This window comes from Arvicanthis niloticus, chromosome 19 (genome assembly GCF_011762505.2).
Source record: "Arvicanthis niloticus isolate mArvNil1 chromosome 19, mArvNil1.pat.X, whole genome shotgun sequence".
NCBI lineage: Eukaryota > Metazoa > Chordata > Mammalia > Rodentia > Muridae > Arvicanthis > Arvicanthis niloticus.
In genome coordinates this window covers 49,457,330-49,471,713 of record NC_047676.1, presented here as the reverse complement: position 1 = coordinate 49,471,713, position 14,384 = coordinate 49,457,330, and the positions used below count along the sequence as shown (strand labels likewise).

Genomic DNA, 14,384 nt, shown 5'->3' with positions numbered 1-14,384 from the left:
TAAAGTTTACACCCATGTTTTTCTTGTTAATATTAAAGATATGTTCCAGTATCAGAGAAATGTATCTGAATGTTCTTAATCTGTCATCCCCTAAGAACCTGCTGGCTCATTCTTAGTACTATGAAATGTGAAGGAAGCATGAACACCCATACACATGCATCGCCATTACCTGCAGTTTGTGATTTTACAGGTAATATGGAAAGGTTCTTCTAGGTTTACGGTATCTGGGATGGCCTCTAAAGACAGCCTAACATCTCCGTAACCTGGAGCCTGTGAAAAAAAAGTAACAGTAAAAATACATAATTAGAAACCACTTTCAATGCTAATGAAGGTATCTGCACCTCCCTCAACAGACACAGCCAGCGCTCTGAGGACGCACCAGCTCTGGCCTGGGCTCTCAAGCTAACCCTTTCCGCTGTGACCTGAGCTACAAGAACCCTGCAGGCCTGGACTACTTTTGATACAACTACTCCAGACTCAGCAGAATTAAGATGAATCTTGTCTCTAGACAAGAAATGAGTTAAGATTTAGGGGATCTGATCTCAAAAGGTTGTCCAGTTCCAGACCAGCCAGGACCAGTTTTGTTTTAAAACTGATAGCCAGTTTTAAAACAAAAACAAAAGAAGTGTGGACTGAGTTGATAAGTGCTGTAATTCTACAAAGTTTAGAACATCTCCCAGAATCCCTCAATGTAATGAGCATCAAATAGCAGTGAGCATGACTTAGGAGAGATAAGAATAACTCATACACAGTTATCTTAAGCCCTGTTTGGTGAAATAAACAACAAAAAACCCAAAACAAAAAAGTTACATACTACAGATAAACTAACATCTGACCATTTTCCACTAATCTCAGCACTAGTTTTCTACCTAGGGATCAACACAACTATTAGTATTTTCTTGAAATGAGTGACTCGTGGGCTCTGCTTTTTGGTGCTGAGGTATAAGACTCACCTATCCTCGCACACCAACCCTGCACTCAGTGTTTTCTGGACTCACCATCCTTTGAAGCTGGCTGGTCTGTAATCGTCCCCTTTCACCTAGATTTGTTTTCCACACTATATCCAGTTTCCCAATTACTGTCACTCCCTTGATGATGCCGGCTTTTTCTGCAAATTCCTTCTTGGGCTTTAGGCAGTACAAGTATTGGCGAGTGTCCATTGGCTGCAAATATCCTCTGGACCCAAATGTAGATACGCTGGCCAGTGCAGAAATAGGCAGAAAAATATGTTAAGCATCTTTCTGAAGGCAACACTATACATATGGTTAATTCTTTTGAATAGGAAATGGGTGATTTGCTGCCCAGCTATCTAGGAGTGGTCAGAGGTTTCAACCCAAATGAAAAGGACCGTCTGCCTGGTGCGACAGCGTGTTCAAAGAGCTTGGGCAACTTAGTAAGGCTTTGTCTCTGTAAAAAGTGGAATAGAAGCTGTGTTATCTCAGAGATCAGCACTTGCCCAGCATGCGTGAGGTGCTGGCTTATTCCCCATTACTATCTCTGCACAAAAACAGGAAGAAAGGGAGGGACAGAGAGAAACCAGCTTAGACAGCAACATGTCCTGCTCTTTGTGTGGAGCTGGGGACAGAACCCAGGGAGCTGCATATGCTTGGGAAATGCTCTCCCATTCATCTACACTACCACCCTTGAGAGACACCATTCTAACGTAAGTAACTGCTTTCAAAATGAAGAATGGAAGCTTGCTTTCTCAGTGAAAGTAAGAGACCATCAGCCTTTCTCTATCTAACCACCACATGAGTATGTTACTACTAAGAAATCAGCTACTCCACCCAGCTATTACCTCCTCATCTATATTAATAATACATTTATTTGTCTCTTATCTTCCAAAATAGCAATAGAAAGACATATATACTCTTTATAAAATCATTAAAACCATCTACTCTGATGTCTATTTCTTCTTATATTCAGATAATTTCTTGGTCAATTTCACACTCATCCTAACACTAATCCCTAGTATCTTCTCCACTTTCCTTCCTGTGCTTCAGTTTTATCATTTCCAGGGTAACAATGATTAGTCTCAGACTGATCTGGATGAAATATGAAAGGTAAGAGAACAAGTATAGCCAAGCGGTGGGGCACATGCCTTTATTTCCTCTCAGGAGGCAGAGGCAGGCAGGCTAGCCTGGGCTACAGAGCTTTCTTCACAAAGAAACCCTGTCTTGGGGGTCGAGGAGAGAACAAGCACTTTTGAAAAGTGCAACACAAGATGGGAAAAGGCAGGCTCTTTATGTAGAGGGAGGTACAAGCAGGTGTGAGGAAGTCTTCACATGTGCAGACATGCCACAGTGAACTTGTCCAATCTTACACTGTGGACATCACATACACTAGACTTCAACTATGAACTTTGCTTGTATAAGGAATTGATATTGGCCCAAGGATCATAAAATGTGCCCACATTAACACAGGACAGGAGAGCTGGGTGCATGGAGTATAATGCTCCTTGGGAACCTGTGGCAGAAGCTAGCTTGAGCCTAGCCTGGCAACACGAGAGAGCCTGGCTCTAAGACAAACAAAGGCGCATGAGGAAACAAAGACCAAGAGGAGAAATTGACTCGCGAGGGCTTGTGGGACTTCTGTTTTCTTAGGAAGGTTTTCATTAATCTAAACTTTCTCTAAAACATTATGTTCATCAATTATATTAAAATAAATCTACTACACCAGAAAAGCCTGCCTCTTTCCAAATAATAGCAAACATTTCATACTTACCACTCTCCAGCTTGGTTCACCGAATTTAATTCTGTTACATTGTACATTATTGATGGCTCTAGTGAAACTTTCTCCATAAACATTGGTGAGGTTGTAATATTCTGAATTTGGGCTTCAAGAAATACTTCATCAGTCTGAGGATATGAAAAAAAATCCACCAAAATGTCATGGTATTTAAAGTATTAACCTAAATAAAAACATCTTACTTATATAAAATGTATTAACCACAAATGTGATTAGTTCATGCCTGCAAATCAAAATTATCACAATTAATGCAAGAAAAGAACTCTTCCTCCTGACGTAATAAACAGGAGCAAAGTGAGGTGTTAGTCAACAGATGCCCTGTCAAACAATGGATGTGGGATAACCTGAATGTATTTTATAGACCCCAAAAGCATATGTTTGACTAGTATTTCAGTTACAACAACAAAATCTAAATCTGATCAGATGCTAAAATGGTAAAAGGACAGTGCTAAGGGGAGACAATAGTCTTCATTTGAGTATTCTGGTATAATGTAACTAACATGCAACTATTTCAAGTTAGATAGAGACCACTAGCTATGAATAATCTTCTGTTATGCCCACCAGGGTGTAATTTTTAGGGTGTAGAATTAAAGTAGTTTAGATGTGGTCTTAGTCACTTTTGGGTTCATTGTATGCGGATCTCTAACAGGAGTCTGTAGACAGCCTGAGGGAGGCTTGGCTTCTAAACCTGCCACACAGTATTCTGTGGACTTTGACAGATTTCAGTGACGTCATTCATTTCAGTGGGTAACTTAAATATTCAATTTACAAAAACACTGAATTCTCTGCTTATTTCTGTTAAACATCTTTAATTTTATACCTCTTGGGTTCTGGGTCTCCTTTCCAAGGGTATTCAGAAATCATTTTCCCCCAAAAGTTTCAGTTATAGAAGTCTGAAATTAACTATGCCCTCAAGTTGAGAAATTATGAGCTTTTTAAATGCTGAAGAAAAGTGTCAAACCATGTGAAATATAGTGAAATTATAATTTAATGTGCCTAAAACAGATTCTTTAGCCTTTTAGACATGGGTTCAAATTAAAACAATATACCCTTTTCTTTTCTTTTTTTCTTTTCTGAGACAGAGCATCTCTGTTAGCTCTGCCTGTCCTAGAACTACACGGCCAAGGGTGGCCCCTAACTCACAGATCTGCCTCTGTCGCCCAACTGCTGCTGACTGAAACTGTGTACCACCACAGCCGGCTAAAGCTACGTGCCATCTAAACACATCTTTTTATTACTCTTTCTTAAGAAGAGAAGTGAATATATCCCATATATCCATTGCTCTTAAAATAACCAAAGGCCCACATTTCAATTTTTAAAATGCAATTCTCTGTGTAACATGATGAACAGCTTAGGTAAAATGAAAGGAAAGCAGCATAATGGAAAATCAAGTTAGTCTGAACAGTTAGTACCAAGTCATTTAATGTCTGAAAAATTAGGACACGCATTTAGTGCTGAGGCTGCTGATGCTGCTATACACATGTAAATAATAAGCAAATACTGCTTATTGTAAATAGAAATTGAAAATATGAATTTAGCCAGTGTGGAAAATTTGTTTCCTTTTGTTAAAGGCACAGATGTACAACCGCTGTGCACCTCAAAATGAATTTATAGTGCACATTCTATGTAAGGAAAGGAAGATAATTGGGTATTTCACAGCAAGACATTGAAAATCCCAAAGATGAAACAGAACGAGATTATAAGTATCTTCTAAAATATAGCTCCAAAGACACTAGAAATGAGAATGCAATCATGTCAGTGTGATAATTAATCTCACAGGCAAACAACTGAAAAAGTATTTTCAAATTGCGCATTCTCTTCTGGAAGTCACAGACTGAGTATTCACAACTAACTGTTTTTCCACTATGTTTTATAGAGAGAGATTAATTAGGCAGAGTCAAAAAGTGGTGAGAAAAGCATATAAATTTATAATAAAAAATGAAATTACCACAGAACTGAGGTCACTCTAATGGGAAAATAAAAAAGAAAAATTAGAAAAATCAGAGTTAAATGTTAAAGAAAAAGAATAACTTTAAAATAAAATGCATTTCTGCATTTTTTTTACTTACTAAAGACAGCATTAGTAAACAAGAAAGTAAACAGGAAGCAACATACAGAAATATGACAAACTACTTTTCTAAGAGGCGACATTGCTACAGTTATATGACAATGGGCAGAGAAGAGGACTAGGCTAACTACTGAAACGGCCACCAACAAGACAGGCGGCCGGAGGGCAGAGCGAGCCCACGGATCTGCTCACACTCTTCATCTGCTGCTGTTGTGTTGTACACTGTCTTTCCTGTCCTGCCGTTCTCCATACCTCAGGGAAGTACACTCCACTCCACACTTAGAACACAACGTCAGAAAGCTTCTCTTGAATTTACCTAATGCTGGAACGCTTTCCTAGAGGAGGATCTTGGGTGATTAAAGTTATCATAAAGTTACCACAGGTCATATTTAAGGAAATGCTGGGATAGACCATTACAGACAATTCAGTTCATTTTCTTCTTATTGTTATGAGATTTCAGTCTATAATGTATTACATAAATATATATTTAGAATTAGATTTATTATGTCAAATGACACTTCCTTCATTAAATGTATAGCAGGGAATAATTTGTCACTGCTATGTTCCTAGAGTACGAATACACATCACAGTTTGGGATGTAGGGAATTACATATATTGTGACTATATTATACAGTCCCCACCACCACAGTAAGTCTCTGAGGCTGGGGAAGCCAACTGCTTATATTTACTTCACTTCCGCATCTGACACAGGGCTTTGAACTCAGCAGGTGACCAAACGGTTGACTCCTATCTATCTACTAATTATGCATCTCCCTCTAAGACTTTCCTAGCTTAGAAAACTAAAGCAACTCTTTCATGAAACCAGTTTCACATTAGCATGATTAGAAACAGTAACAAAACACGTTTGACAAATATATGGCCCAGGGACCACAGGGTATTACATGTCAGCCAGTCCCGATGATGTGGTTTACCAACTTCTTAAAATACACAATCTGACTGATTCATGCGATTGGCTGAGGAGTATTTGTCTAACTTGTAATTTTAAAAAACTTTTGAGATCATAGTGATTTTTCCATGCTTTGTTTCTAGTTAGTTTTCTCAATGAATGTATATCTGCTTTAACTTCTTACCCCACTGCTATTTTATGTACGGTTCTAGATCGTCTTTGTTAATTACATGTATTTTCCTTTTCCTCTAATAAGCATTTACAGGGTAGGTTATTTACTGTGACTGCTAATTCTAGTTATAATGTAAGCTTTATTCTGAGTGAAGCAGTAGGACATGACTGCACACTTTTGATCACCACCTGGTTTTACAGTAAATGAGATGGAATCTTCAAGAGAAAAATACATCATTTGAGTAATTCTTAATTTATAGGAGAGCTAAAAGGACTTTTCATGACACAATTGTTCTTGTTTTCTTCAAGGCAGGGAGGGCCTCACTGTATATCCCAGGGTGAGCTCTAGCCCACTGTGCGTCACAGGCTGGCCTTAACTCACCAGCCACCTGAGATCTCATTTTTCTACAGCCTTGGAGGTAATTTACAATTTTGGGGAAAATCCAAACAATAAAATTCTTTATGTTGGGGCCAATCCTACTTAACTTTTCTCTAGGCTAAAGGACAGAGCATGTCCTAGTCTTTAGGTTCCAGTTTTCTCCAGTTGTGCCCTTCGAGGCTCCCCCAGTAAGCTTTCTAGCACTGGGGGCCTGGCTCTAGTTGGTACATGGATGCCCCAGGGGGCACTTGCTGCCTTTCTTTTCCCATGGACATGAAGTCTGTGCCCACCACCTGAATCTAGAAACATCCAGAAAGTCACTGCGAGGATTCAGCAGCTTGCTAGTGTGTGAAAGCAACCCCTCACAATTATGTGGATTGTAGGGCAGTTGTTTAAAAGGGGTGAATGTCCCAGAAAATCACCAGAGCAGAAATCCAGACACACTGATCATACGTAGGTTGAAACAAGCAGAATAAGGAACACTTTCAACAAAAGCCACTTCTTACTGGAATTTAGGCTCATTAACACAACACTTCAGTTATATTAGCATCGCTTCAACATGACAGGAGCTACCTCTGACTTTCAGTGGAGATGTCCATGTTTAACTGAAATCTTATCACATGCCTCACACTTACCTCTGCGTTATAAAATTTGGTTTTCACGTCCAATGGTTTGAGAACCTGGTTAAAACAAAGCACAGCAGTCAAGGATTCTGATTTGTCCAGTTTCATTTGTTTTACACCACAGGCTTTAATGACTCAAAGCCATGTTTTAATTCTAATTGTTAAAGGTTTTGGAGTGTTTATGAAATATTCATGCTAAACAATCAGTATTTGTTCATTTAATATTCTTTGACTACTTAATGCTATTTGTAGTAATCTTACTTAGGCTTTATATTCATTTTATCCCTTTTTAGATTTTTATGTTGTCTCATTAATAAAGCAAGATTTTATTTTTTAATAAAATGCTTCATTTTATTATAAAAACATTACATTGGTGATGATAATTTGGTTGGACGTAACTTAGTCTGACTTTTGAACACTAGTTTATAAAGTGAATCCAAGACATGTGCTATTGGATCTATTTAAAACTTGTCCCCCCCCCGCCCCCAAAAGAGGACAATTACACTTGTAAGAAAATAAAAGGCATTTGAAAACAACTTTATCTCTGCCATATTCAATACCTGAAATTTGAAGAATTTTCTAAAGTACATTTTTTCTCCACCCTGAGTTGTGTAACTCACGGCACACACCAAGCTGAAACAGAAAGACGTCTTAATATTCTGGAATCATTTCCCAGCTCTCTTCTTAATAATAAATCCAATATGCTAGGCCCTTGGTCCTGTGAAGGCTGGATGCCCCTGTGTAGGGGAATGCCAGGATGGGGAATCCGGAGTGGGTGGGGGGAGGGAATACTGTCATAGAAGCAGGGGCCAGGGGGATGGGATAGGGGGCTTTCAGATGGGAAACCAGGAAAGGGGATAACATTTGAAATGTAAATAAAGAAAATATCTAATAAAATTTTTTTTTTAAAAAAAGGTAAAAAAATGTCAACAATGTGAAATTGTAGCTAAATGAGATTATAGTAGGAATAACAAAATTTAGTATATTCGGATATAAATACAGACAAATGGCATGGCATGGCATGAGGAGACGGCTTCCAGCTTGCTAGCTGCTGGGCAGTGAAGGATTCCTGCCAGTCTCAGCATGCTAAGATACAGAGGAGGCATACTTTCTCAAGCAGAGAATCCTGGTGTTCTACCAAGTCAGCTGCAAACCTAAGGAAGTGGCCTTCATGTGCTTTCTCTCATGAGAAAGCAACTTTGATTTTATTATAAGAAGCAACACATCTTAGAGTTGGGCTGTTGACAGAACTCTCAGTCTGCAAGGAGGCTTGGGTCACTTTGAACCAATATAAGCCATTGCTAGGGAAACAGCACCTGGTGTAAGCCGGAAACTGTGGGAAAAATCTTTATTCTGCTTTGCTTTTAAAAGAAGCTGACACCGAGTAAAGTGTGCCTGTGTACCCCGTGTCCTGTTAATGCAGCTCTATCCTTAGGACCACAACACACTAGATGTTGACACAGGAACAAGAAAATTCACTTTAAGAAGTTGAGAATTGGGGCTGGAGACGACCCAGTGATTAAGGGTGCCTGCTGCCTGGTGAAGGAAATGGGTTTGATTCTCCTCTTACAGGGCTGGTCCTAACAGCCTGGTTAACTCCAGTTCCAAGGGATCTCACATCCTTTTCCTGCCTCCATTGCTACTGCACATACTCTAGGTACTAACTATAAATTACAGTCTCTCTCGCACAAACATTAAAATAAATACCTCTCTTTTAGAATAAGAACTTCAAATTTCTTTGGAAGTAGAATATATTCCAGAATAAGCATATGATTGAAGGGGAAGAGTTCATTTGCACTTGAAAAATATGCATCTTAAAGGAAATGCCAGGGAGAGAGAATATGTTACAGTGGGGAATTGTGTGCAAGTTTTAATAAAAACCATGAGGAAACCTGGGTGTGGTGGCCCATACCTTAATCCCAGCACTTGGTAGGCAAAGGTTGAGGCAGGTGGATCTCTGTGAATTCTAGGCAAGCCTGAGTTCTAGGCCAGCCACAGATGCACAATGAGACTATGTCTCAAGAAAACAAAACCCACTAAAACAATTAAAACCTTGGTATAAAATACTTCTAGTAATAACATACTAAGATGGCTAAATTGTTACTATATAAAAGGTTCTTCTAATATCAGCAAAATAGGAATGTATCATTCAAAACGTGAGGAAAGGAATACGTAACTATTTTATGAAAAGAATACACAGGTATGTTACAGTCCTGTAAGGAGTTAATAAAACTGTGAAATAGTAAGTTACAGACACACACACACACACACACACACACACACACACACACAGTCAAAGATGCTAAAACAATGAGATAATACTTTTAATCTTATAAGGTTTGACAAGAATCCCTTAGGTTGGTGAGACTTAGAGAAACTTAAGTGTATTTACATTGCCAGATGATGAAAGGAATTTAGAAACAATCTTGTGGTTTAGAGCCTTGAGACTTGATTTGCACAGAACATCTACTTCAAGTATTCACAGGCAATATTGGATTCTATTTTGTTCTTTATAGTAGCAAAATCCTGTAAATATTCTGTAAACAAAGCACATTGACCAAACACCTAAGTAGTTATTTAGAAAAGCATGTCTTTAAGGCTACTGACTGATGTAGAAAAATATTCACAGTGAACTGAGAAGCATAAAAGCTTGCAAAATATTTATATATGTCATACAAATACATATGAAACGACTGGGAAATACATTAATCTTTTAATAGTTCTATACAACTTAGTAAAATTGGGTTGTTTAATTTCTCCTTTATATTGGTGCCTCATATTGATAATAGGGGCTAGAAAGTGAGCTGGGTGTGGTGCCATATGCCTCTAGTACTGGTAGGGGAAGGGGAGGCTGGAGAATCATCAGCTACAGGACAGCTTAGTTGCATCTTAAGTGTAAGAGCAACTTGACCAAACAGTGATAACCCCATCTCAACAAAGCAAAGTATATGCAAACAACAAAAACCCAAACCCCTATGTGCATGAGTGTGCAAACACACACACACACACACACACACACACACACAGACACACACAAATCCAAAAACCAGCAACAAAGCCAAAACCCTTCACAATACTTGCCCTGGAAGCAGGAGAAGCACTATAGCACCTACAGGTTTTGAGACCAGCCTTGAGTTCTGGGTCTTCTAAATTGGTTTAATCCATTTCCTATAGCATAGTGGCTACACAATTACCCAGGAAGTTCAGTTTCAGTGAAGATCACCCCTGTTCTCTGCTATTTCACTGGGATATACAGGCTATACAGACTTTATATGTTAACCTCATAATAACTGTAAGGACAAAAGATAGAAAACCCACAGGTTCTGCAAGCTATATGCACATGTAGGAAAGCTTTGAGAAACTCATTCTATTTCTGAGACATAAGAAATTATACAAAATGCCACAGGTAGTTCTTTGTAAGCAAACACACTTCATACCACAGAATGAGTTTGCAGTTAAAGAAGATCCACGTGACTGTAGGAAGAGAAGCAAGAATGACATAGGTGGTGGATTACGTTATAGACAGCTTTGAAAGGCATAGAAAAATCAGAATTTCTAAAGGCTAGTGGGGGATCGCTCAAGTGCTAAGTGATTAATAAATGATGGCTAGAAAACTCACCTCTAGGGAATTTTAATCCAAAGTTCATATCAATCTCAGAATATACAGTAAAAAGTACCTTCAATAGAGCTGGTGGAAAACCATCTGATCAAATAACTAGGTACAACTTTTTATTTACAATGTTTCTGCATTACATGCTTTAATGGATACAATGAAGAGAAGCACAGTTGATGAGGGAAGTAGAGACAGGAGGAATGAGGAATACTTTGAAGAGATAGTTGGCTTCTGGGACTGGCTTTAGGGGTCCCTGGGAGTTTCGGAAGCCTAAATAGTTTCAGAGGGATAAACTGCCCCAACTTGAGTTCCATGCCATGGGCAAGCACCAATCCTTGACTCTATTAATGATACTCTGTTATGTTTGCAGATAGGAGCATGTTGTCCTCTGAGAGGCTCCATCTAGTGGCTGACTTAGACAGATGCAGACACCCACAGCCAAACAATGGATGGAGCTTGGGGACTCTTATGGAAGAACAGGAGGAAGGATTGTGGGTCCTGAAGGTGATAGGAACTCCACAGGAAGACTAACAGAGTCAACTAACCTGGACCCTTGGAGTTCTCAGAGACTGAATCACCAACCAAAGAAAATACAGGGCTGGACCTAGGCCTCCTGCACGTATGTAGCAGATGTGCATCTTGGTCTTCATGTGGGTCTGGAACAACTGGAGTGGGGACCATCCCAAAAGCTGTTGCCTGTACATGGGATATGTTCTTCTAGCTGGGCTACCTTGTTTGGTCTCACTGGGAGAGGAAGCACCTAGTCTAACAGATACCTGAAGTGCCAGGGTCAGGGGATACCCAGGAGGGACACCACTCATCCAGAGGAGAAATGGAGGGAAAGATTGTGAGAGGGGATGACTGGCAGGGGGACAGTGAGTGGGATGAAAAGTGAGTATGTAATAGACAAATAAATAAACAAATACTTAAAATATATAAATATACAATATAGTTAAATATATATTGTATATTTATGTGTTTATTATAGATATATTTAAAATATATAAATATTTATAAAAATATACGAAAGACAAAAAAAGGAAACAAACTGAATAAATGAGTACAAGCTTTTGAGAAGTAGTAAACTGAATTCTTACATGTGTGTCCCAATTTCCTTTACTTCATGGTGGATGACATCATCAATACAACAATCAGGTTTAAGTTCAGCCACAGCAGCATTGGAGGCTGAAAGGTTTAAACGCTGAGAACTCGTCTGGAGATCCGCCTTGAGAGAAGAGGTAAGAACAATCCATGAGGCTGTCAGACATTTACAGCGAATGGACGGCGCTGTGGACAGGATAGCGGGGATAGGTGGCTGGTCATCTGGGAAGAGGAAGAAGACCAGGGAGAGGAGAGGAGAGAGGGCTCGTGTGTGTGTGTGTGTGTGTGTGTGTGTGTGTGTGTGTGTGTGTGTGTTATACAAATGTCATAGAAAACCCACTACAATATACAATTAATATGTTATTAAAGAAACTGAAAAAGGATCAAGGGAGCAATAAAAATGAGGAAGCTGATACAGGAAGGGCACTATAGCTGAGCATGTTCTCATGCTCAGAACCACGGCAAGACTACACATATACACACTGCAACATCAACGATCAATGAAAACAACCAGAAAATAGGGAAAATCCAAAACCGATAAAATAGAAACATATGAACATTAACAGTATGCAAATGAAGACTACAAGCACAGTAGGAGGAAAAAGTAGGGACAAAACCCCACAAATTTGGAAAACAGAATCTTGACACTGTCTATGTCAAAGGACAAAACAAGTTATATGGCTTGTGCATTCCTTCTCATAGGGCTATAAGCTAACAATGTTAAAATTTATTTTGTGTATATGCCATGATGAGACAAGTATGTATGTATGTATATGCATGTGTATAGTATACATGCATGTATATAAGTATTGATATAAGTATGTATATATGTACATATGCTTATGGATAACAAAGAATTAGGTTTTCATTTCTGGAGTAAAAAGGTACAAATAAGAAGGCAGGGAAGTAAGTTCACACTGGTACCCTTCATGCTAGACTAGCCTGCATCATCAGTATGAACATACGAGGGTTTGGTTTTTTTTTTTTCTCTCCTTTGAGACAGAGTCTCATATAGCTCAGGTTAGCCTCAAACTTCTTGTGTAGCTAAGTATGACTTTGAACTTTTGGCTTTCCTGGGCCACCTCTCCAGTACTGGAACTATGGTCATGAGTGCCCAGCTACAGCATGTGTGGTTTTTTTCCTTAAGACTTTGTTTTAATTTTATGTGTATGAGTGTTTTGCCTGAATCTCATGGAAGCACTTCCTCAACTGAGGCGCCTTCCTCTCTGATAACTCTAGCTTGTGTCAAGCCGACACACACACAACCAGCCAGTATACTTGCTGGCAGATCTAGCACTCAGAAGCAGTTGTAGCCAGCTGAGCCTGGGCGAGTGTAAGTCCATGCTGTCAAGTCCATGCACAATTCTCTTCTATGCCACCATACCTACTTGAACAATGACAGGGACAGCTGGATAAAGATGTTGACTGTCCACAGAACAGGTCATCCTATTTGATTACTGAACCCCTCCTCAGCTGAAGTCACCTTTTGATAACCATTTACATGGGACACAAATATCTTCACATCCTTTGCCCATTAGGAGAGATCTATCCACATACTTCTTCCCCAGATATCTTTCTCAGCAACTTTCCAATCATGCTCTTTCCAAGTCCCTGACCATCCAGCTAATCCATTGACAATAGCTCATGAATCAGTGAACAATCACATATTTGGCCATTTCTCTTTCCAGACAAAATTTATGACCATGTGTACTGACTGGAATTCTGCCCACTGTGAAGATTTCCCTTCACTGGTGCTTTCAGGGTTGTCCTAGAAAGAAGCCGTAATGCTGCAGCTGTCCACTTCTGGATGGTGCCTCCACAACATGGAGAACCATAAGTAAATTAGGCCATAGTCTCTTTCTCAGTTAGCTGACTATAGGGAACACCCCATGAGGCTATAGGTGCATGCTTGGCAGCAGATGGCAGTGTAAAAGGAGTAGAAATCATAGGTATTTAGGCAACTTCTTCGTGTAACTTGCTTGTGCCTTCAGGGCCTGCTTGGGCCCAATCACGTAAATACCATTTCTATTTGATAATGGATTGCTGCTGTACATGTCCTACTTTATGACTTGGTGGGTCAGATAACAGCTAGCTCACGATGGGCAGCTCAGGTCTCATGGTAACTTGGTGGTCCATTGTCAAACATTCAGTTTCCACTAAGGCCCAATAGCAGGTGAAGAGCTGTCTTTCAAAGGGAGAATTGTTGTTTGCAGATGATGGCCTTGTTCCAAAATCTCAAAGGTCTCTTCTGTAATTCATATATAGGGGCCTGCCAAAGGTTCCAAACAGCATCCCTACCTGCCACTGACACCTCAAGTACCATCAGGACTGCTGAATCATATGGTCCAAGTGGTAGAGGAGCCTGCACAGCAGCCTGAACCCGCTGAAGAGTATGGTTCTATTTTTTGCTCCTTCCCTTGGTGTGTCCAGACTCTGCTGAATCCCAACCAGGAAGGATAGAGTGGTCAGTGGGCAAATAAGGATGAAATAAAGTCCAGAATGGGTAGGTTAGCAGGATCCTGGTCAAGTAGTGTGTGTGTGTACCCCAAAGATTTTAGTGTTAGAGCTCTTTTAGAGGACATTCAATCAAACAGCCCTCTTAAGGGATATTCAACAAAACAGCTTGTGCACTTTATTTGGAGTGAACAAGGACTATATAAACCTTGGAAAGTGGGAAGGGGTTCTTCTTAGGGTGAAGTTTCATTGGCGGAGGTTTAAGGTTCTATGATACCTCATTTGCTTGGAGATGGGTTCCAGGAAGTTGAGTCTGTAAT

General features: G+C 39.6%; 1 protein-coding gene across 4 annotated transcripts in view; it reads right to left on the bottom strand.

The window, feature by feature from the left end:
• Window positions 1-14,384, bottom strand: part of Trappc13 (trafficking protein particle complex subunit 13) — a 31,345-nt gene that overhangs the window by 4,316 nt on the left and 12,645 nt on the right. For 2 of the 4 annotated variants that reach the window (XM_034523199.2, XM_034523200.2), the window contains exons 5-11: window positions 11,607-11,734; window positions 7,457-7,529; window positions 6,909-6,953; window positions 4,697-4,714; window positions 2,725-2,858; window positions 999-1,197; window positions 170-270 (exon numbers count right to left, since the gene is read on the bottom strand). In XM_034523199.2, the coding sequence (XP_034379090.1) occupies window positions 170-270; window positions 999-1,197; window positions 2,725-2,858; window positions 4,697-4,714; window positions 6,909-6,953; window positions 7,457-7,529; window positions 11,607-11,734 (698 nt within the window). The remainder of the gene's footprint in view (window positions 1-169; window positions 271-998; window positions 1,198-2,724; window positions 2,859-4,696; window positions 4,715-6,908; window positions 6,954-7,456; window positions 7,530-11,606; window positions 11,735-14,384) is intronic. The other 2 variants (XM_034523201.2, XM_034523202.2) reach the window with 1 other exon arrangement.